This window comes from Vespa velutina, chromosome 11, assembly GCF_912470025.1.
Source record: "Vespa velutina chromosome 11, iVesVel2.1, whole genome shotgun sequence".
Classification (NCBI taxonomy): Eukaryota; Metazoa; Arthropoda; class Insecta; order Hymenoptera; family Vespidae; genus Vespa; species Vespa velutina.
The window spans coordinates 7,385,436-7,405,484 of record NC_062198.1 but is presented as its reverse complement, the minus strand read 5'-3'; the positions used below and the strand labels follow the sequence as shown (position 1 = coordinate 7,405,484).

Here is a 20,049-nt window from a genome sequence, read left to right as displayed (position 1 = left end):
TCGGAGAGGAGAGAGTAGGAGAAGACGAATCATGAAACGTGAAGAAGAAGAAGAAGAAAAAGAAGAAGGAGCGGTCACGGTCGAAGAGACGGTCTCGCGTACGCCAAGCCCCTTCTCCCTGATTTTGACAATACATATTTTCGCAACGAACGGCGTATACGATTCGGTTTCTCCGGGCCTTTCTTCTTGCGATCTTAATCTCCTAATCGACGAAATTGTAATCCGGAAGTCCTTGGCCCGGTAGTCGGTGCCAAGAGCGTTCATCGAGGAACCAGTTCTTTTTCTTTCTTTACGTCGATTCTAGGGGCGTGGAGGAGCTATAAAAAAGGCTATGTCTTTTGGGAATGGCATCAGTCAGTCGATTGACAGTATCGTCATAAGTCGTTGCAAACAGAAACGAGTGAGGACACCGAAGAAATTCAACCATGTACAAGCTCGTTGTATTGGCCGTACTCGTAGCCTGCGCTACAGCTGCACCTGCCCCTGCACCAGGACACTTTGGTGCACCTGTTGTAGCCGCTGCACCTCTCGTCGCTGCTGCACCAGCCGTGGCTTACTCGACTCACCCAGCGAGCCTCGCCTACACCGCACATGCACCGGCTCTTGCCTACACCGCTCATGCAGCCCCAGTTGCTTATGCCGCACATGCATCCCCGGTTGCATATACCGCACACACTTCTCAAATCGCTTACGCCGCACCAGCTGTCAGTTTCGTTCATTAAATCACGAGGATACCGTGGTTATCGATGAACGATCGATCGAATTGGAACGACAATTCAAAGAGAACCACGACTACGACCGACCGATCTGTCTTTTTCTTTTTGATTTCATCATGAATCTTAATGTTATATACGTTGTTAGGAAAACCTTACAATTATGATAAATATCTAATAAATGTTATTAATGCATTTCAATTGAAATCTATGTTTTTTCTTTTTCTTCTTTTTCTTATCTTTCGATACCTTTCTCTTCTGTTTCTTTTCCAATCTCCGTTATTGGTTCATATTCTTGGGAACGAATATAATATCAGTTTTCTTCCAAATTTATCTTTTCTATACTTTGATTATTGAAAAGATCATATCTTTTGATCATGTCTACGATGAGTTACGTGTACTGATTAACAAAGTAATCAATATATGTACATATTATTTAACGTTATTCTCACGAGTCGGATACGTATGTATAAAATAAATCCTGTAGAAAATCTTTTTCGAAAAATAACGAAATATAAGATATCGAACCTACTTAATATTCTTTACTTCTCTCTGTTTTCTCAAAAGTAGAACATATATATATATATATATATATATATATATATATATATATATGTATATATCATATATGGAAAATAAATGTATAAGATAAATTTGAAACTTCGTTCTGTGCCATGATCGTAACAATTGAAAGATCATAAAAAAATCTTCAGTATGAAATTCTAGTAAAGTTTGTTAAAACAATTGGAAAATAAGATATCTAGCAAGATAATTTGGTGATGATAATTTCAAATGGGACAAGGTACGATTCGTTGAAATAATTTGAAAATAAGATATCTAGCAAGATAATTTGGTGATGATAATTTCAAATGGGACAAGGTACGATTCGTTGAAATAATTTGAAAATAAGATATCAAGATAAAACTGTTGCTTTATTTATCAAAAAGAATAATCTGGTCATGGCGAAATAAATATTAATCTAGAGCATGGTCTTTTTAATGGATGACAGCAAGGGGTGCAGCCTTGATGAGAGCAGGGGCAGCGACAACTGGAGCAGCGTGTACGAGGGGTGCAGCAGCATGGACGACCGGAGTTGCAGCATGGACGACCGGAGTTGCAGCATGGACGACCGGAGCCGCAGCTACGAAGGGTGCGGTTTTGACGATGGCAGGAGCAGCCGCTACGACCGGTGCGGTTTTGACGAGGGCTGGTGCAGCTACGAGGGCCGGTGCGGCTGCTACGAGCGGTGCAGCTTTGATGACCGGTGCTCTGTAAGTGTTAGCGTAGCTGGTAGCCACCGGGATGGTGTGAGCCACTGCAACTGCTGGTGCAGCTGCCACGACCGGCGCAGCGACCGGTGTTATCAATCCTCCTGGTGCCGCGGAAACGCAACCCAAGAGTGCGACGAATGATACCAGCTTGAACATCTTCGTAAGTTTTTCTTGACTTCTCGTTGTCTTCGAAACTTCGAAACGTTGCTGCTTATCGAATGATGCTCGTTGGTAGAACTGGCCCACCTTTTATATGCCTCGTACCAATGAAATCTGACATTGGCGGCGTCGCGCAAGGTGTTACAACGGCGTCCTTCTCATCGGCGTACGTTCACTCGATTCCGGTCGCGACGAGAACGATCTTTATTTACAGGAACCTTGATCACCGTCTGTACCTATGCAGGATATTATCTTGCCCTTCGATTCTTCCAATAAGGCGATCTGGGTGGAGCCCGGACAAACGATGACCCTGCTCCAATAAAGTATACGTATTGTGGAGAATAAATAAATAATGCGAATTCTCGAATTCACTCGAGATTTTTAGCCTCCTTCTGGATTCTCCAAATTTTCTCTTACATCGATGTCACGACACGATGAGAAAAGGGATGACGATTGATTCCAATAACTTTTTAACAACGAAAACAATTAAAGTTAAAGAGTATTAATTAGACCAATGTATGTGTGTCGTGCAAGTTATATAATTGATTTCACTCGCGGATACGCAAGTACATGCATAATCTAACATTATACTACTAGGCCATCTATCGTATTAAGAATTTTCATGTATTTTCGTATATTTTTCTTGCGCAACGATCCTTCAAGTACGATAACGAAGTATCAAAGTCCTGTTCGTAAACAAGTTGCATTTCATAATGCTTGAATATCTGTCGATAATCGAAAAGGTTAACGAACATCGACGGTCGCGATAGAATATCTTCACGTCGGTGGAACATTCGAGTGGATTGAGGGTAAATTGATTTATCTCGATCGGATGTCAACTATCAATCTTTTCGAGTTCTTGCTTTCGGTCGAATACACGCTATTATTTGCTTCGTCCCATTTAACCGCACGTACGAGACTCGCTTTGTTGTGCAATCGACGAGAGAATAATAATTCTGTTATGTCGAAAGGATCGACTTTTTGATTTTAAAGCTAACCAATATTCAATGCTCGATCGAATTATTAAAGAACGTTTAGTCGAATAATAATTAATGCGATATATTAGAATGACTGTTTAACGAAGAACTCATCCGTGAACGAAATGAAATCGATATACGAGTAAATATGTCTGTTGATAAGAATAAAAATTTGATCATAATGGATCATTGGATGATTTGGAGACGTTAATGGCGTTTCACCGTAAATGAAAGAAAAAGATCGATCATGGCGCGTATAATGCCACCGAAGGAACCTCCCTCATCCTTGACCCACTTTCGAATTTCACTTCTCGTCGTCTATTTCATTTTTCTCCTCTTATTCCTTTTTTTTAAACTCGTATCGCAGCTTTTAACTTTTTGACAGGTAGACCGTACACCGGTTCTAAGATAAGCCTATAAAACACCACCGCGAATCTCAGTGATGTTCGAAACATCGACGGAGGCTCGTTCGATTTTTTTTTTCTTCTCTCGCCGATATACGCCGCTCGTATACGTTTCAGGTAAAAAATCAAATAGAGAAAATAACACGTTGTCAATAATTCAAGGGAAATTAATTACATGCATGATATATTTTTCTTTTTCTTTTCTTTTTTTTTTGGGGGGGGGGGGGGGGGAGAGAGATTGGTGGTAATCGTAGCAGTACGTGACGGTGGATGGATTGATTCAGTCGTCGCGTGTAGATATTATGTACAATCGTTATATATGTATATCTTTCTATTAACGGAAACTATCGATTAGGATGGATCGTCGATGCGTTTGAGTTCCGGTATCAATGATAGTAACTACCATGGCCGTATCCGTATCCGTGTCCGAGCCCGTATCCGTATCCCAGACCATAACCGAGAGAATGGCCATAAGTGGTGACCGAAGGTGGGATACTATATCCGTGGCTATAGCTGATGGCTGGAGCCACGGCTGGAGCTGCATAAGTTATAGCGGGTGCGGCATAAGCTACTTTCGCGATCGCCGGTGCCGCATAAGCGACTTTGGTCACCGCAGGTGCCGCAACCGCGACTTTGGTCACCGTAGGAGCCAACGCTACCTGAGAAAAATAAAATGAACAGAATATATATATATATATATATATATATATCTTCTTACTCTTCGAGATTCTATCGTTTCTTGCCTCAAATCGAACTGCTTTGTTTTTTCTTTTGTTTCTTTTTTTAACATAGATTCTCTCTTTTTTACCTTGTACGTGTTTGCATAGCTTGTCGCGACGGGGGCATGGTAAGCGAGGCCAGACGAGTAAGCTGGTGCAACTGCAATTCCATGACCCAAACCGTATCCTCCATAACCATATCCACCATAACCGTATCCACCATATCCCGAATACAATCCGGCGGAGGCGTAAGCCACGAGTGCGAAGATAATGAGCTGAAAATAGATGTGCGCGGGTGCGTTTGTGTTTTCCTTTTAACGACAAAAAAATCTAAAAGATTGGATTTGAGAATTTTTCACTTTATTCTACGTCACGTCGCGATTAAAGATTTTTTACTTACTCAAGGATTATACGTTGTGCCGCGAGCTACAATGTTTAAAGTTCAATTTAAATGTTACGAATTACTCACGTTATTCTCCGAGCCATTTTAAATACACATTGCATACGAGCAATGGGATGGCTTTATCATTGTATGCGATAACGGTCACGTTTTTATATGCGTTACTTACTTTCTCGAAAGTCAAGAAAAATATACACATATATACACATATAAAATGCATCGGTGGGAAAGTACATATTTATTTTATATGAAAAATATTATCGAGATAGATTTGAAAAAGAAATTATCGAGATAAATATTTAATCCCTATTTCCACGATCGTAGTAAACCAACTCACCAACTTGAACATGTTGTCTGATTGTTGAATGTTGTCAGTAGGTACCGTAGACCGACTAAAGAGCGTACCTAGTGTATCACTTATATACCCCCAGCAAAGCGTTCTCTCTCTCTCTTTCTCTTTCTTTCTGCATCCTTTTCTATCGTTTCTCGTCTAGGCGTCAAACACGTAGAACGGTGGAAATATGGGAAAAAAAAAAGCTTTTCCCTGTACGGCGAGCGGCGAGGCAAGTTACGAATTCGTAGATATAGTATATATTGCGAGGGATCTAAAGTGTGTTGGGCGGGGTAGCTCACCGGATAGACGAAGTATACGTTTTGTCGTTACTAGTACACGTTCACCTAGATTCGACGAGGTCTTTACGATCCGTGGATTTCTCGATGACCCACGGTATGTGGAGGTGGTTGGGACGAAGGACGAAATCATTATAACGATGCGGACTACCGGTGTAACACTCGAATAACCTGACTCCCCTCGTGAGAAGAACTTCTTATATGGTTACCTTGACAGCTCGATGTTACGGCTCGAAAACGTAGAAAGAGGTAGAAAATGTGTCTGTGTATGTTTCACCGTAAGTACATATATATTTGTCCTGTGTGTATGCACGCGTTCTCAAAGAAAATACATCGTCCCTCTATGACGTCTCCCCACTTCTTTGCCATGCTTTCAGTAATTATCTACGCGTCTATGATCTTGTCTATGCTCCCTCGAGCGTGAAGAGGACTCTATCGAGCGAACGAGTGAGAGAGAGAGAGAGAGAGAGAGAGAGAGAAAGAAAGACCTCGACCGATCGGATGTAGAATAATCGTGCGTCTGGATTGCCTCGAGTCGAGATCGATCCTCGATCGAACGCGAATACGTTCTTGATCTTTGCTAAATGTAGCAGGATCTTCGATCAGTGAGAAATTTTCGTGCCCTCATGCCGAAGGCTGTGTTGGATATTTTTTTCTCTTTTTTTCTACCTTCGTTTTTTTCTCTTTTTTCCCCCTACTCAGTGACGAAAGGGAATATTATTTGTGATTTTATTTTCTTTTTATTTTATTATTTTCACCGTTTTCTTTTTTCTTTGCCTTTTCTATAAGACCAATGTAGATAATTTTGTAATTCTTAGGTAATTATGTATGATGATCTTATCGTACGCGATTGTCAACCGCATTCTGAACGAAATCAGGGTCTAATATGGTGATTTTTTCCACAGTAAGGACAGGGTATTGAAGTACCTTTTTCTCGCTAACTAACGGCGTAAAGCGACCACACCCACTTATTAAAATTTACGATTTGTACGATCTTGAATAATAACAATGAACGTACGTATCGGCGATCAAGTCTTCTTAGAAATTCCATCCGTGCATATTATTATTACTTTATCTCGTCCTGAGCGAAGCGAAGCCTATCGAGGACGCGTTGAACAGGATAAAAGTCTTTTTTCCTTTCTTTTTTTTTTTTCTCTCCTTCATCCTTCGGCGAAAAGAGAGTCAATTGTCGAGTACGCACGAATAAAAAAAAAAAAAATATATATATTATTGCGAAGTTATTTATTCTATACAGTTTGTTTTCATTGCATTCTTTAATAGAACTTTTCATAAACGACAGACACACTGTACTCGTTTCAAGTATTATACATGTGGCTAAAAACGACCGATAATTGAGATACGATCGAGATCGAGGGAAGGAGGAGGAGAAGCATGAGGATCTAACGGCGGGCGTGGGATGGAGAGGAAAAAGAAAAACAAGAATCAATTGTCAGCGCCTTCGCCCTCTTCCTCTTCGTCGAATTCGCCTTCTTCTTCGGCCGTTGCCTCTTGGTATTGTTGATACTCCGACACCAAGTCGTTCATGTTACTTTCGGCTTCTGTAAACTCCATCTCGTCCATTCCTTCGCCTGTGTACCAATGGAGAAAAGCTTTGCGCCTGAACATAGCCGTGAATTGTTCAGAAACTCTTTTGAAAAGTTCCTAAGATAGGTAAAAAAAAATCGGACAGGTGAAATCTCATTGATCGATCGATAAAAATATATTTGAACGAAAAGGATCTATCGGGTAACGCGATAACCTGTATGGCCGTAGAATTTCCGATAAAAGTCGCTGACATTTTAAGACCTCGTGGTGGTATATCACAGACAGCTGTTTTAACGTTGCTCGGTATCCACTCGACGAAATAGCTACTGTTTTTATTTTGAATGTTCAACATCTGTTCGTCCACCTCCTTCATCGACATTCTTCCACGGAATACAGCGGCAACGGTGAGATAACGTCCGTGTCGAGGGTCACAAGCAGCCATCATGTTTTTCGCATCGAACATCTGTTGTGTTAACTCCGGGACAGTTAATGCTCTGTACTGTTGAGATCCTCTGCAATGTAATCGTTAGGCTTATTATCGGGAGTCACGATTTATATATTATATTTTTGTTGAACGAATATTCAGCATATTGCGATTTACCGAGAAGTTAAAGGCGCGAAACCGGGAATGAAGAAATGTAATCGTGGGAAAGGTACCATATTGACGGCTAGTTTTCTTAAATCTGCATTTAATTGGCCAGGAAACCTTAGGCAGGTCGTTACACCGCTCAAAGTTGCGCTGACCAAATGATTCAAATCTCCGTAAGTAGGTGTACTTAATTTAAGGGTCCTGAAGCAAATATCGTAGAGCGCTTCGTTATCTATACAATAGGACTCGTCCGTGTTCTCAACAAGTTGATGTACCGAAAGGGTGCAATTGTATGGTTCGACGACTGTGTCGGACACCTGAAAAGAAATAGAAAGAGAGCATTGGGCACGATAGGATCGACTACGTTCGATCATACGTTCGATCATACGTTCGATCATACGTTCGTTCACGTTTATACGTGTACGCTATTACATATTTCTAAGGTGTCGAAAACGACTACATTCGTTACTATCCCTTTACAGGATTATATAAAATACATTATAGAAAATAATCTTATACCTTTGGAGATGGTACAACGCTAAAAGTCATCATGATCCTATCCGGATATTCTTCTCGAATTTTAGAAATGAGTAAGGTGCCCATTCCAGCACCGGTACCACCACCGAGCGAGTGGGTCAATTGGAAACCCTGAAGACAATCGCAACTTTCAGCTTCCTTGCGGACGACATCAAGGACGGAATCAACCAGTTCTGCGCCTTCCGTGTAATGTCCTTTTGCCCAATTGTTACCAGCACCACTTTGTCCAAAGACAAAATTGTCCGGTCGAAATATTTGACCGAATGGTCCCGATCGTACCGCATCCATTGTACCAGGTTCCAGATCGACCAGTATGGCCCTTGGAACATATTTTCCACCGGTCGCTTCGTTGTAATAAACGTTTATACGTTCCAATTGGAGATCCGAGTCACCGTGATAAGTTCCCGTAGGATCGATTCCATGTTCGTCGGATATTACCTCCCAAAACTGTCACGCAATTGGATATAATTAACATATAAATTTAAGCTAAGATTTGTAATTTACCTTAGCACCGATTTGATTGCCACACTGGCCAGCCTGAAGGTGAGCTATTTCACGCATTTTTGTACAATTACGATAATCTAGTCCCTGTTAATCAATCGACGTACGAAATCACGAAACGAAAAGATGCCCTACGTCTAAACCGGAGAAGAAATCTTATCGCTAAAGAGAAATGCTAAAAAAATATCGCCGAAGTTGATGATGGGCGTCAACGAGTATTCATTTGTTTTCGTCGCCTTGGATTCGTTGCTTGAGTCGATGGGACGAGGCGTTGCAAAGAAGGCCATGGGATGAGAAAGTAGATCGTTGGGCTACGCACCGATCGTAATTAAAATACGTCACTCGTATGTGTTCGTTACTTTGCGACGAGGAGAGAGAGAGAGAGAGAGAGAGATTGAAAAAAAGTGGGAAAAAAAGAAAGGCGAAAAAAAGATCTCACTTCTTTCTTTTTTCTTGTTTTTTGTAACTACCTTTCGCTTTTCATATAAATCTTATTTAATGGCCGCGTCAAAGGAGCTTCGATCGTAAGCAATTTGGTAGACGATAAACGCTCGTATGAACGTACTAAATAAATAAATACATACTATGCGAACGAGAGAACAGAACGGAGACAGAAGGACGCAGTCTTGCTTCTTGCAACTCTTTGAAATCTTTCCTTCGTTTTTTTCTTTTCTGTTCTTTTTTTTTTTCTTTTTTTTTATCTCGTTCGTCTTTGAAAGAAGGTAACTCCTCTCTGAAAGGGAGGACTTTGAAGCGAGAGTGAAATGTTAATACATATGTTGTACGAGCTGTTAACATAGAGCAACGATGACGTGTAACGATTAGTTTATAGTTTTTCATCTCGTTCACCAATAAGATACGTCTCTACGATAAGATCTGTTCGTTTCTTTCGAGAATAAATTTTTGAGACCTTGACGTCAATCAGATCGATTGCTCTTTCATTATGTTCGTCTAATAGACGTGTCGATGATTCGATTCTTGGATAAATTATTACGTCGTTATATAAATGAGCTAATTTTTTTTTCTATCCCTTCAAATAAATAATGAAATCAAAAGTTAATTTATCTCAGATGTCGTTTTATTAAGTTTATCAATATGATTCTGATATCGATTATGATGACAATACGTTTCTTAGATAAATCGCTATGTCTTTACGTAAATGAGCTAACTTTTTGGATCCCTCTAATGTGAATTAATCATTTCTTCAAATAAATAATCGCTGGAATTAATATACATATATATATATGTATATTATAATTTATAATTATTTTCTATGTTTCATACTCTATGTTGATCGCTGTTACAACTTCCGCTTCGTGGGAGGGCTTTGATATCGTGTGAAAGACCCTTTCACTTTTACTGAAGCACATGCATTTTCGTCGGTATAAATCAGAGACCGATTCGATTCAGAGTACCGTAATCGTTATCTGCATTAAATCAATGATACATTCCGTATTGCAGCGTTTGTGACTCATACATTCTTGATTGCTGTTCAAATTACATAATTGCGGCTAGGCACACCTTGTCGATATCGATGATACCTTATAAATATATATATACATATATCAATATATCAATAATATATATATATATATATATATATATATTATTATGGATTATTACTGGTTACGACATCTCCTGCCAATAGAGAGTCTAATTTGCTTTGAATAAGGACTTTTAAACCAGATTTTCTATTTATATTTCATTTCTCGTGAAATATTATCAATGATAGTTAGTGTAACTCCTACGAGCGGAAATATCCTATTAACTACCAGTAGACTTTTGTTGATCTTTAATCATCGCCAATTGGATAATCACGTAGTGAAAACAGTAAGATATTATTATTATTATTATTGTTATTATTATTATTCAAAAATTTGGTTGCAAAAATAATATCGAAACTCTTTTGCGAATAGAGCGACGAGTCTTTTGTTATACCGTCGACTTTTTCTATATGAAAGGAGGTTAACGACGTTGAGTTGTTCACTGTCGTGATACTCGATGCGAAAACTGTCTCGCATGACTTGCATACGTGAGAAGTGGTTCCCTGAACAGTGTCTTATAGGCGTGTCGTTTGGTACCTGTTATCTTTTCTCGTACTCGCGTTAATAGTTAGAAAACGTATGTACGCACAACGAGTTCTTTTGCGAATAGAGGTAATAATAAAAGAGTCGTATCTACATAAGTAAAAATTGAGCAAGACTTTTTGAACGTCGCTATTATGACATTTTATGTAAAAGCCGATCTGTAGCTACGTTTATATATATATATATATATATATATATATATATATATATATATATATATATATATATATAGTTTGCCGGATTTGGAAATTGGATTTTGAAAGAAAATGTTAAACGTCAAGTACGTTAGAAAGGTCTTTTATGTATATCTAATGTTTCAAAGATTCTCATGCTTACACCATACGGATGATTAGATTGTAAAATTGTTGGTCAATTTTCTTAAACGCGTTCTAAGAAAAATTCCCTTTTTAATTACCGTTTTGGTCGAACAACGGAAGGATTCCCATTTAATCGATGTTTCCTTGAAAAATATCATTTTCTTTCGTTCTTATAATAAGGGACAAGTGGATGTGTTTTAGGACAGTATCAAAGGATTAAAAAATATTTATAGAGATTTGGATTATCGAAAGAATGATTTATTGATCGATCGAGTAGGAGCGATATGAGAAAGCGAGATGTGGTGTAGAGCGTTGAGACCAAGGCATCGTTCGCATCGTGATGTAGTCGAGATCAGAACCGGTTTTATCCGATCGCATCGTCGCAGTTAGGATCTCTACTTATCTACGGACGATGCACGGTGATGATCCGATTGTAAAAAAATTTCGATGAAAAAATTCGTTAGAACCTGGTTTTCTTTTATACCCAAAACTTTTGATTCTCTCAATTTGGTTCTATGGGTGAATTAATTTCGTTGGATATCATCTTAAACGTTCAATTTGCCTAATGAGAGATTTTAACGTCTTCCAGCTATTAGGGGTGCGGAATAAGCGTAGGTAGCTGGTAGAGCTGAATAGGCAAAGGGTGCAGCTGCTACTGCAGGAGCAGCGGCTACAGCCGCGGGTGCAGCGATGTAAGGTGCAGCAAGAGCATGATTGATGGCGTGAGCGTTGTAACTCGATGCGTAAGTACCAACCGTGAGCGCCGCTGGAACTGCTGCTGGTACGGCTGGTACAATACCGGCGGAGCAAACAGCCACGAGGGCGCCGATGAGAATCTGAAAGGAAAGATTGAATGAGTCAGACCGTGATCGAATAAATACAAATTTTTTTTGAAATAACAATTTCGGGAGAATAAAAAAAATAACATTTCAATGAATGACTTTTCCTAACGATGAATGAATTTTGTAAACCATCGAAGAAATCGATTGAAAATCCTAATCGATTATTATATCGATAAAAAGACTTACAAAGATCTTGGTCATCATTTTGCTTGAAGATTTCGCTTGGACGTTAAGCTGCCAAAACTGCGATGGTAGCCGATGAGCTCCGTTGTCTTTTATAGCTGGTTTCGCTTTCCAACAAAGAAACTCCCACCCCATGGTCTCCTATCTCACAATACCGAGGATCACGGTCTTGCATACTAGATGACCTCTGCGTACGTTTGGCCACGCCCGTTCGATGCTACCCACTTCCATCGTTTACCCGCGCCTTCGTCTCAAGGAACTTCTTTTTTTGGTAAGTCTATCGAACGATTTAACGAAATTCGATCGTGAAACGAGACGTGAGGCGAAAAACAAAGATTACGTTTCGCTTAGTTTCGTATCATAGGTGTGTCCGAGTAGGTGATTTGCGAGCGTACCTCCTCGGCCAACTTCCGACAGATTGACATTGAAAAGAGAAAGATTTCTTTTTCGGATCTTATCGGTCGTATTTTCTTTCACAAAATGTTCGATCCTTCCACGATCGTCTATGTGCTTGCAATCTTTTTAATTGTCAAAGAATATTACGAAATTACATTTGTTTCGAACAATTAACAGTATCTTAATATATTACTTCAAAAAGAAAAAAAACTTAATAAAAAAAAGAAAAAAGAAAAAAACAAAAAACAAAAAAGAAAATGTATATCCTACGAATCATCGATACTATGATTACGTATATTAGATGATTACACGTCTATGTTTTAACGAGGTAATTTTAATCATCTGTTGCAACGAACACTCGCTTAGAGATCGTCCTAAATACTTTAACAAGCCTTTCGTACAATTTCTTCTCTCTATTGAGACATCGGTGGGTGAAGCGGCTATCGTCCACCTCGGAACGTGTCTTGAATTTTCTTATCAACGAAACGAATCATTGACGATGTATAAGACCTTTATATATTTTATGAATTTTCTTTCTCAATTTTTTTTTGTAACCTTTTTTCAACGACAAGTGGCGCCTTAGCCCTTCGTTTTTTCTTCTTTTTTTTTTCTTTCTTTCCTTACTTTTTTTTGTTTTTTTCGTCACGTCGGGGTACCGCCGAATGCGATATTACTGACTAATGTCTTTAATACAACATAAATCAAAATCTCTTATTAGTCGGTTCCTTTTTCATTCGACTTCCTTCATATCTTTCTTTTAACTTAATTACCATCCTAATTGACTCGATTTTGTAAAGAGTGCGTAAAGACGAGATATTTGTTAATGAGATTATTTATTACAGAATACAAAAGATCCTTATACTACGGACTATATATTTCTCTCTCTCTCTCTCTCTCTCTCTCTCTCTCTCTCTCTCTCTCCGATTAGATTGTATTATTTACTATTGAATTCTTAAATCTTATAATTTAACGATTATTCTGTAATATAGAATTCATAAATTTTACAATCTAACAATCATTCTGTTATAATTGATTTCTTAATTTGTTCTTCGTTCTGTAATAATTTCACGCAAATAGCAAGACTTTCTCAGCGACTTCCCGTCTTTCTTACTCGTCGTCGTCGTATTTCAAAAGCAGGATATAATCTTCAAGGTTTCTGCTGCAAGGTTGAACCAGATCGAGTTGTCGATCGTTGCCCGGATTTCTTTTACAGGACTCACGTTCTTCCTTTTCTTCGTCGGGCCCCTTTCAGGATGTACCGAGATAGAAAGAGAAGTACTTACAAACGCGTGCACAAATAAAAAATACGTTATTTACGTAGAAGCCTGTTTCCCGCAAAAGGGAAAATCAAGAATATCACGAGTAATTCCTTCATGCGGCAGGATGTATGTACGTACATATTTCTTCGTACCTGTATAATTTCATAAGGGAACTCTCGTTGGAAAGAGCTTAAGGTTGGAAAAACGTAAGTTGCCTTGGGGATTAATTATATCGGGTAATAATTTGCTTTCTCACTTTGCTAACGAAGACGTTGGGAATGACTGGGAGATTTATTCGTAGCATGTTTTCTATTCGTGAGGAAAGAGAGACATCAAAATTGCGATATAATGAACCAACGAGCCCCAACTAGAATGGTATGAAATATTTTTCTTCGTAAATGTATAGAGAAGGAAGAATGATTTTAAGAGTGGTAAGAAATGTTTATTGGTGAACGAGCGTTAACAAAAAAGAAAAAAAAAATAAAGATGGACAGCCAAAGATGCAATCGTCATAGATCAATCCAATTTCATTTATGGTTTAGCCGAAAACCGTTGGTCCATAAGCCGCAGCTGCGAATTGAGCGAAAGGAGCAGCCAAATTTCCGGCATAAGTAGCTTGGAGGAGACCAGGTGCGGCAATGATTGGAGCTGGTGCCGCGGCTACGATCGGTGCTGCTGGTGCCGCGGCTACGACCGGTGCTGCTGGTGCCGCGGCTACGACCGGTGCTGCTGGTCCCGCGGCTACGAGCGGTGCAGATGCAATTAATGGTGCAGCGATATTTCTTGACGTGATGTCGACTCTAGACGCGTACGGTGGAATATTGTATGGTACGGCCTTGGCATAGCCAATAGCCGCAGGTGCTGGTGCGGCCACTACCGGTGCCGCAGGTGCGGCCACAAGTGGAGCCGCAGGCGCGGCCACAAGTGGAGCCGCAGGTACCACTCCTGCCAGGGCAACCTGCGCCACTGCGAGCACAGCCGCGATTATTACCTGAAAATAACATCCAAATACGTTAGTATGATAGAATTTTATTAGACGAGATTATTTTTTTTTTTGTTCGTTTCGATGTTGCATTGATCGAACTCACCGTAACGAAAGAGTTCATGTTGTTGTTCGATTCGAAGAAGCACCGTACAATGCCAATGTCCGAACTGGTATCGTTTTTATACCAGTCCCAACGGCCATTCAATACACTTTCTTTCTCCTACGTGATCGAGCTCGCAATGAGCTCTCGATAGATTACGTAAAGGATGAACCGAGCTTCACGACCTAGAACGTTAAAGCTTTACCGATAAGCCGTGACTTTACTGCCACCACGATTTCTATAAATTCATCCGTATCGATGAAGAATTATTATTTTTAGACGGAACGAAATGTCACGGTTCATGAAGACCAGACAAAACAATTGTATAAATTATCATGAAAATGTCAAGTATCGCATTTTTATAATTATTTTTGATAGACATCATTTATTCATTACATTTGTCTACATTATTATTTACTTTTTCTTTTTCGATGTTTCGATTGCCTCATATAATGAATAAAATAATAATAAACAACATGAGAAGAAAGTTAACAGAACAATTGCATAAGATCTATTTAAATTCAAACAACAATTTTATTCTACTTATCGATATTAGTTATGTACTCTGCGTCGAGTTGCTATCGTCATACGTTTCTACGCAATACTTATTATATCACAAAAGTTTGAATTAATCGAAACGTTATAAATTTGATCAAGAAAGGAATATGAATTTAATGCATGATATAAAATATCTTTGAAGCATCTTAATCATTTTTAAAATGTTGTCAAAGGAGATAGTTTTATGATGGAACAATACAGGATTCTGACTAACTAGACGACTATAATTGTACAGAAAGAGGAGCAAGTATTCTAGCACCATTCAATGTCTCTTCGAAACCTCATTTCCTCCCAATGTCATTTCCACATCTCATTTGAACGACGCGTTTTGTTCACCACCTGCATTAATTAAAAACTTGTCACATCTGGATCCAGAGATATTTGTTTCACGCATTTCGTAGGATCTTTGCGAACACGTTTCAATTGGATTGACGATGACTTGCAACAACGAGAGAGAGAGAGAGAGAGAGAGAGAGAGACAGAGAAGAGAGAGACAGAGAAGAGAGAGAGAGAGAGAGAGAGAGAGAGAGAGAGAAATACCTTCAGGTATCGGTATTTTATGAACGAGATCAGAGAGACGCAATGTTAGAATTATATCCAATAATTACTCTGACAACGTACATGACAGATATTTCATCGATGTCAATTGAGATATTTATAAAAAGCAGTCTTTATAATACATCGAAGATAATAAAGCGAAAGGGATGTGACATTAAAAACAAAGTATGGTCTATGTAGGATGAAAAACTTTTTTATATTTCTAACATAAGATCAGTAGACACAATCGAGCCAGGGAAGAAAGTAGACGTTCTTATTTAAGTACGAGGGGTGCGGCGTGGAGAGTGGGTGCGGCATATGCGAAGGGTGCTGCCGCTGGGAATGGTGCGGTGTATGCCACTGGTGCAGCTGCGAATGGTGCTGCTACTGCCGCTGGTGCGGTGTAAGCAACCGGTGCGGCTACTGGGGCTGCGACGGCAGCTGCGGTATAGGCCAATGGTGCTGCAGCGAACGTATTGTAATTTCTCGCGATAACCTGGCTGCTTCTAGCAGTGACAATCGGTGCAGGAACTGCCGCAACCGCCGCTGGGGCTGCGATTAATCCGCCTGGCGCGGCATTTACGCACGCGACTGCTACGACGGCGAAGAAGCTCTGAAACAAATTCATTCGTGTAAATACTATCAAAGAAATTAATGAATTATCAAAGAATCGTAAGAGACAATTGCGATGCTTTCACTTACAATGAGCTTGAACATTTTTAATTTGCTTGTTGATTCGACGAGTGGACAACGAGTGACGACGAATCGTCCTGCCATGAATTTATAGGGGACATCCAACCGCGCCCCGTCTCGTTCGAGCCTTGCGAAATAATTCGTTCGAAATCGCTCTCACTCGTCGTTGAAAGGATGAATGCAAAGTGGTATTGTTTCGAGCTCTGGTTCTTCCGACCGATTTTCGATCGATAAGCTTCGAAGGGAAACGTTCCTTTCGCCATACTACAAATTTCTACTTTTTCTTTTTATTCGTTTTTTCATATTATTCTATATTTCCAAATTTATATAAATCTAATATAAATAATGATACTATTTCTACGTGGAATACCATTTGAATATTTCCTTTCTACTTTTATTTCTTTCTAATTTCGATAAACAATATTGATAGGCAAGTCCTGCAAATGAGCATTATCCTTGCAATCACATTCGATGGCCTTGTTTCGATCGATCCTATATTGACTGATCGACTCTAAACAACGATATACGTAGAGATTCTTCGACTTTGAAGTTCGTGCAATAGGATCGAAAGCGGCCAATAGAAATTACGTAAAGCTATGTCATAGTAAATGGTTGTATAATCTCTCCGACCGCGAATCGTACTTGGGAACAATGTATGGCAAGGTCATGCACGACTACAAAACGCCCCCAACTCTCTATCTCTCTTTCTTTTCTCTCTTTCTCTCTTTTCCTCTATCTCTTTCTTTTACGCGTCTCGCGTATAGAGAAGTATGTAGCAAGTTCTATGCACGATTAGCCCAGGTCTCAACGCCATGAGCTGAATTTTAAAAGACGCAACTCAATGACGTTGCATAAAATTTTCTCGTTAGCGTTCATAGATGCGAGATAAAATAAATAGATAAATAAATAGAAACAGAATGACAGATAAGAATAAAGAGAGAGAGAGAGAGAGAGAGAGAGAGAGAGAGAGAGAGAAACCATGAAAGAATCTTCTTGATCGGTCGGTCGAGTAAATATTTGCAGGTGGAGACGAGATGCGTATCCAGCTGCATTCAAGATCCTGTATCTCAAGGTTCATGTAAAAAGAGGAAGAGTCAGAGATTCATTCTGGAGGGGTGTGCTTTGCGATGGGTATAAAAGCGCTTTCCGGTTCGATCAAAGATACAGAATTCAAACTCTCTACTTCGAATTCAATCGTGATAGAAAACTTCCTTCAAGATGTACAAACTGGTTAGTAAATGTTACATTTACCAAGGAACATTTTTGTTGAAGAAGAATTTTTCTAATCTCAATTTTTCCTTCTATAACGCGTTATTTTATTTTTTCTATATCAGTGTATTCTTTTCGCCCTCTTGGTTGGCGTTTTCGGTGCACCTGCACCTGCACCTGCACCAGCACCAGGACTTTTGTCAACGCCGGTCTTGGCAGCCCTGCCATCTCCATTGTTGACCGCCACTAGCAGCCAATTCATCGCGAGAAATTACAACAATTTGGCATTGGGACCTATCACTTATGCTTCCGCGCCTGTGGTTTATCCTACTCATGCAGTCGTATCTATTTAGTGTCTAATGTCGCTCTTGCTTTAATGCGATTCTTCATTGTGCTTATGAAGTCACACATATAATACATAGGAAACTGCGTGATATCGCACACGGAAAAATGCCCTTTCATTTGTCATCCGTTTTATCTTTCATTCAATAAATCATTTTCCAAGAAAATTCTCTTTGAAATGTCTAATTTCTTACTCCTTGCCTAAATTAAATAACTATCTATTTTCCAAAAGGAAATAGTATATCAGAGAAAAGTAGAAGAGACGCCCTTAGAAGATAAAGAGGTCAATGGCTCGATTCGAGATATTTCAAAATTCACGCTAGAATCGTGCTGGAGTAGTTAAAAAAAAAAAAAATATTATAAAAATTTGCTACAAATTTACATAACGATAAGGCTCGAACGATTTTTTTTTTTTTTGTTTTTTTTTAGATTCAAGTTTGAAAGGAAAAGTGTTGTCGCGCCGATGCAAATATGGCAATGACATTGCGTCCGGAATTTGATTTTCATTTAATTAATTGAACAACGCCGAGATAATCTCGATGCCGTGTCATCGCCGAGAGCTCTATAATGCGGTACCATTTTCCGCATACGGTCGATCCTGTTTCGAGCGAACGTTCGCTTCAACCGGATCTCGGTGTGATGTCAGAGAACTTCAAGGCAAAACCCGCATATTTTTTCTCAAGTTCAAGTTCGCCGAGTCTGCTCGGTTCTCATGAGACGAGAAGGAAAGAGAGAAAGAGAGAGAGAGAGAGAGAGAGAGAGAGAGCACTAGTCACATTATAATCGCCTTCTCTCACTCTCACTCCTCATTTATATATTAATTTACGAGTTCCACGCACTTGTATTTTTTATTAGTTCATATAAATATATATGAATATTTTTATAATGATTAGCATAACGAGGAGAATATTTAGACGACAATAGGATTTTAGAGAGCTAGCAGATTTTTTATTTGCTTATCGAGATATATAACATTGTTCATTTTCGATTAGGTTTTCATCATAATGCGATTGATTTTTCGCACTAGGAAAAGTGAATTGCAATTCAAACGATGATGATTCAAGGCCGTGGCGAGAGGAATCAAAGGTCATCGATAGTTCAAAGGGTCGAGATTATTATTAGACGAGCGTGTAAGCTGCTTTGTAGGCGAGAGGTGCGTACGATGCGGCGTAGGTTAAAGGGGCTGCAAACGTTTTGTATGTTAACGGAGCCGAATAGGAGTACGACGAGCTGACGGCTGCAGGTGCGGCAACGATTGGGGCAGAGTAAGCGATCGGCCCGGCAAAAATTGGCGATGGTCCTGGTGCTGGTGCTGGAGCGGATGCTACGACGGCCGCAAGGGCAATGAAAATGATCTATAATTACAAATTTAAATCGATTAGATACATGAATTAATGAATGTTTACAATTCCTCATAGAAAGCCAATATCACCAATTTTTCACGAAAATTTCATTTCTTTTCCTTTGTTACAATTTCAAATGACAAAGTTATAATAAATGCTTACCAGCTTGAACATTCTTGGAGTATTGATATTTCGACTGGTCACGATGAACTAGTAATAACGTTTCCAATATCGGGGACTCTCTTTTATAGTCGCGAGATCAAGTTGGAACAGTAGGAGAGAAGCTCAGAGCCCGGCTTGGAAGCGGGAATAACCTTGAGGATTGCTACGACCTCCCTACTCGCTACTCTGATGCATGGTCAGGCCTTTCTTGCAAAGCGTCGAGAAACGTCCATCGCGTCTATTGGTTGGTTCCATCGCGTGGAAAAAAAAAAAAGGGAGATGAGGAAGAAACAAACTGTTGCTTTCGTTTTCTCTTGTATCTCAAAGACGAAGACGACGACGACGACGACGACGATGACGACGACGACGACGACGACGATGACGACGACGACGACGACGACGACGACGACGACGACGACGACGACGACGACGACGATGAAGACGAAGGGGCGACGTCCTCCACCGTACGATGTCTGAACGACGTCGAGTAGAGAAATTCAATGCGTACGGCAAGGGGGAGCGGGTGTAAAGAGGATCTCCACGAGAATCCTCCTATATAAGAGAGCCGCGTCTCGTATTTTCAGGTATTAC

General features: G+C 39.7%; 6 protein-coding genes across 6 annotated transcripts; 2 read left to right on the top strand and 4 right to left on the bottom strand.

Moving 5' to 3' along the window:
* The first annotated feature begins 365 nt into the window (after positions 1-365).
* On the top strand, positions 366-825 carry LOC124952947 (cuticle protein 16.5-like). Its single transcript, XM_047503614.1, has one exon. It carries the CDS (start codon positions 426-428, stop codon positions 720-722), a length of 297 nt encoding a protein of 98 aa, XP_047359570.1. The 5' UTR covers positions 366-425; the 3' UTR covers positions 723-825.
* An 801-nt stretch (positions 826-1,626) lies between these two features.
* Positions 1,627-5,296, bottom strand: LOC124953101. Its single transcript, XM_047504011.1, has 5 exons — positions 4,981-5,296; positions 4,333-4,518; positions 3,928-4,183; positions 2,401-2,453; positions 1,627-2,230 (listed from the first exon to the last, which is right to left on the bottom strand). The coding sequence occupies exons 1-5, from the start codon at positions 4,990-4,992 to the stop codon at positions 1,709-1,711; spliced, it is 1,029 nt and encodes a 342-aa protein (XP_047359967.1). The 5' UTR covers positions 4,993-5,296; the 3' UTR covers positions 1,627-1,708.
* A 1,420-nt stretch (positions 5,297-6,716) lies between these two features.
* On the bottom strand, positions 6,717-8,505 carry LOC124952897 (tubulin beta-4B chain-like). The gene is made up of 5 exons (XM_047503489.1): positions 8,449-8,505; positions 7,927-8,391; positions 7,420-7,724; positions 7,033-7,330; positions 6,717-6,935 (listed from the first exon to the last, which is right to left on the bottom strand). Exons 1-5 carry the CDS (start codon positions 8,503-8,505, stop codon positions 6,717-6,719), a joined length of 1,344 nt encoding a protein of 447 aa, XP_047359445.1.
* Positions 8,506-11,134: 2,629 nt separating this feature from the next.
* Positions 11,135-14,820, bottom strand: LOC124953100 (cuticle protein 16.5-like). The gene is made up of 4 exons (XM_047504010.1): positions 14,618-14,820; positions 14,080-14,520; positions 11,878-12,015; positions 11,135-11,685 (listed from the first exon to the last, which is right to left on the bottom strand). The coding sequence occupies exons 1-4, from the start codon at positions 14,633-14,635 to the stop codon at positions 11,425-11,427; spliced, it is 858 nt and encodes a 285-aa protein (XP_047359966.1). The 5' UTR covers positions 14,636-14,820; the 3' UTR covers positions 11,135-11,424.
* Positions 13,831-18,108, top strand: LOC124953117 (neuropeptide-like 3). Its single transcript, XM_047504045.1, has 3 exons — positions 13,831-14,541; positions 17,426-17,632; positions 17,737-18,108. Exons 2-3 carry the CDS (start codon positions 17,621-17,623, stop codon positions 17,962-17,964), a joined length of 240 nt encoding a protein of 79 aa, XP_047360001.1. The 5' UTR covers positions 13,831-14,541; positions 17,426-17,620; the 3' UTR covers positions 17,965-18,108.
* On the bottom strand, positions 15,908-17,259 carry LOC124953116 (cuticle protein 38-like). The gene is made up of 2 exons (XM_047504044.1): positions 16,412-17,259; positions 15,908-16,322 (listed from the first exon to the last, which is right to left on the bottom strand). The coding sequence occupies exons 1-2, from the start codon at positions 16,484-16,486 to the stop codon at positions 15,984-15,986; spliced, it is 414 nt and encodes a 137-aa protein (XP_047360000.1). The 5' UTR covers positions 16,487-17,259; the 3' UTR covers positions 15,908-15,983.
* Positions 18,109-20,049: the final 1,941 nt, after the last annotated feature.

What these genes read in the sequence shown, in the direction of transcription:
- LOC124952947 (XM_047503614.1), top strand. Translation starts at nt 426, where the DNA reads ATGTACAAGCTCGTTGTATTGGCCGTACTCGTAGCCTGCGCTACAGCT.
- LOC124953101 (XM_047504011.1), bottom strand. An exon ending in GCTATGCAAACACGTACAAG is followed by an intron (nt 4,184 to 4,332) that starts GTAAAAAAGAGA and finishes TATTTTTCTCAG; the next exon opens with GTAGCGTTGGCTCCTACGGT. An exon ending in CTTATTGGAAGAATCGAAGG is followed by an intron (nt 2,231 to 2,400) that starts GCAAGATAATAT and finishes GGCATATAAAAG; the next exon opens with GTGGGCCAGTTCTACCAACG.
- LOC124952897 (XM_047503489.1), bottom strand. Translation starts at nt 8,505, where the DNA reads ATGCGTGAAATAGCTCACCTTCAGGCTGGCCAGTGTGGCAATCAAATC. An exon ending in GCAATCAAATCGGTGCTAAG is followed by an intron (nt 8,392 to 8,448) that starts GTAAATTACAAA and finishes ATTGCGTGACAG; the next exon opens with TTTTGGGAGGTAATATCCGA. An exon ending in GAAATTCTACGGCCATACAG is followed by an intron (nt 6,936 to 7,032) that starts GTTATCGCGTTA and finishes TACCTATCTTAG; the next exon opens with GAACTTTTCAAAAGAGTTTC.
- LOC124953100 (XM_047504010.1), bottom strand. An exon ending in CTGCGGCTTATGGACCAACG is followed by an intron (nt 12,016 to 14,079) that starts GTTTTCGGCTAA and finishes ATTGTGAGATAG; the next exon opens with GAGACCATGGGGTGGGAGTT. An exon ending in AAATGATGACCAAGATCTTT is followed by an intron (nt 11,686 to 11,877) that starts GTAAGTCTTTTT and finishes CTTTCCTTTCAG; the next exon opens with ATTCTCATCGGCGCCCTCGT.
- LOC124953116 (XM_047504044.1), bottom strand. Translation starts at nt 16,486, where the DNA reads ATGGCAGGACGATTCGTCGTCACTCGTTGTCCACTCGTCGAATCAACA. An exon ending in TAAAAATGTTCAAGCTCATT is followed by an intron (nt 16,323 to 16,411) that starts GTAAGTGAAAGC and finishes AATTTGTTTCAG; the next exon opens with AGCTTCTTCGCCGTCGTAGC.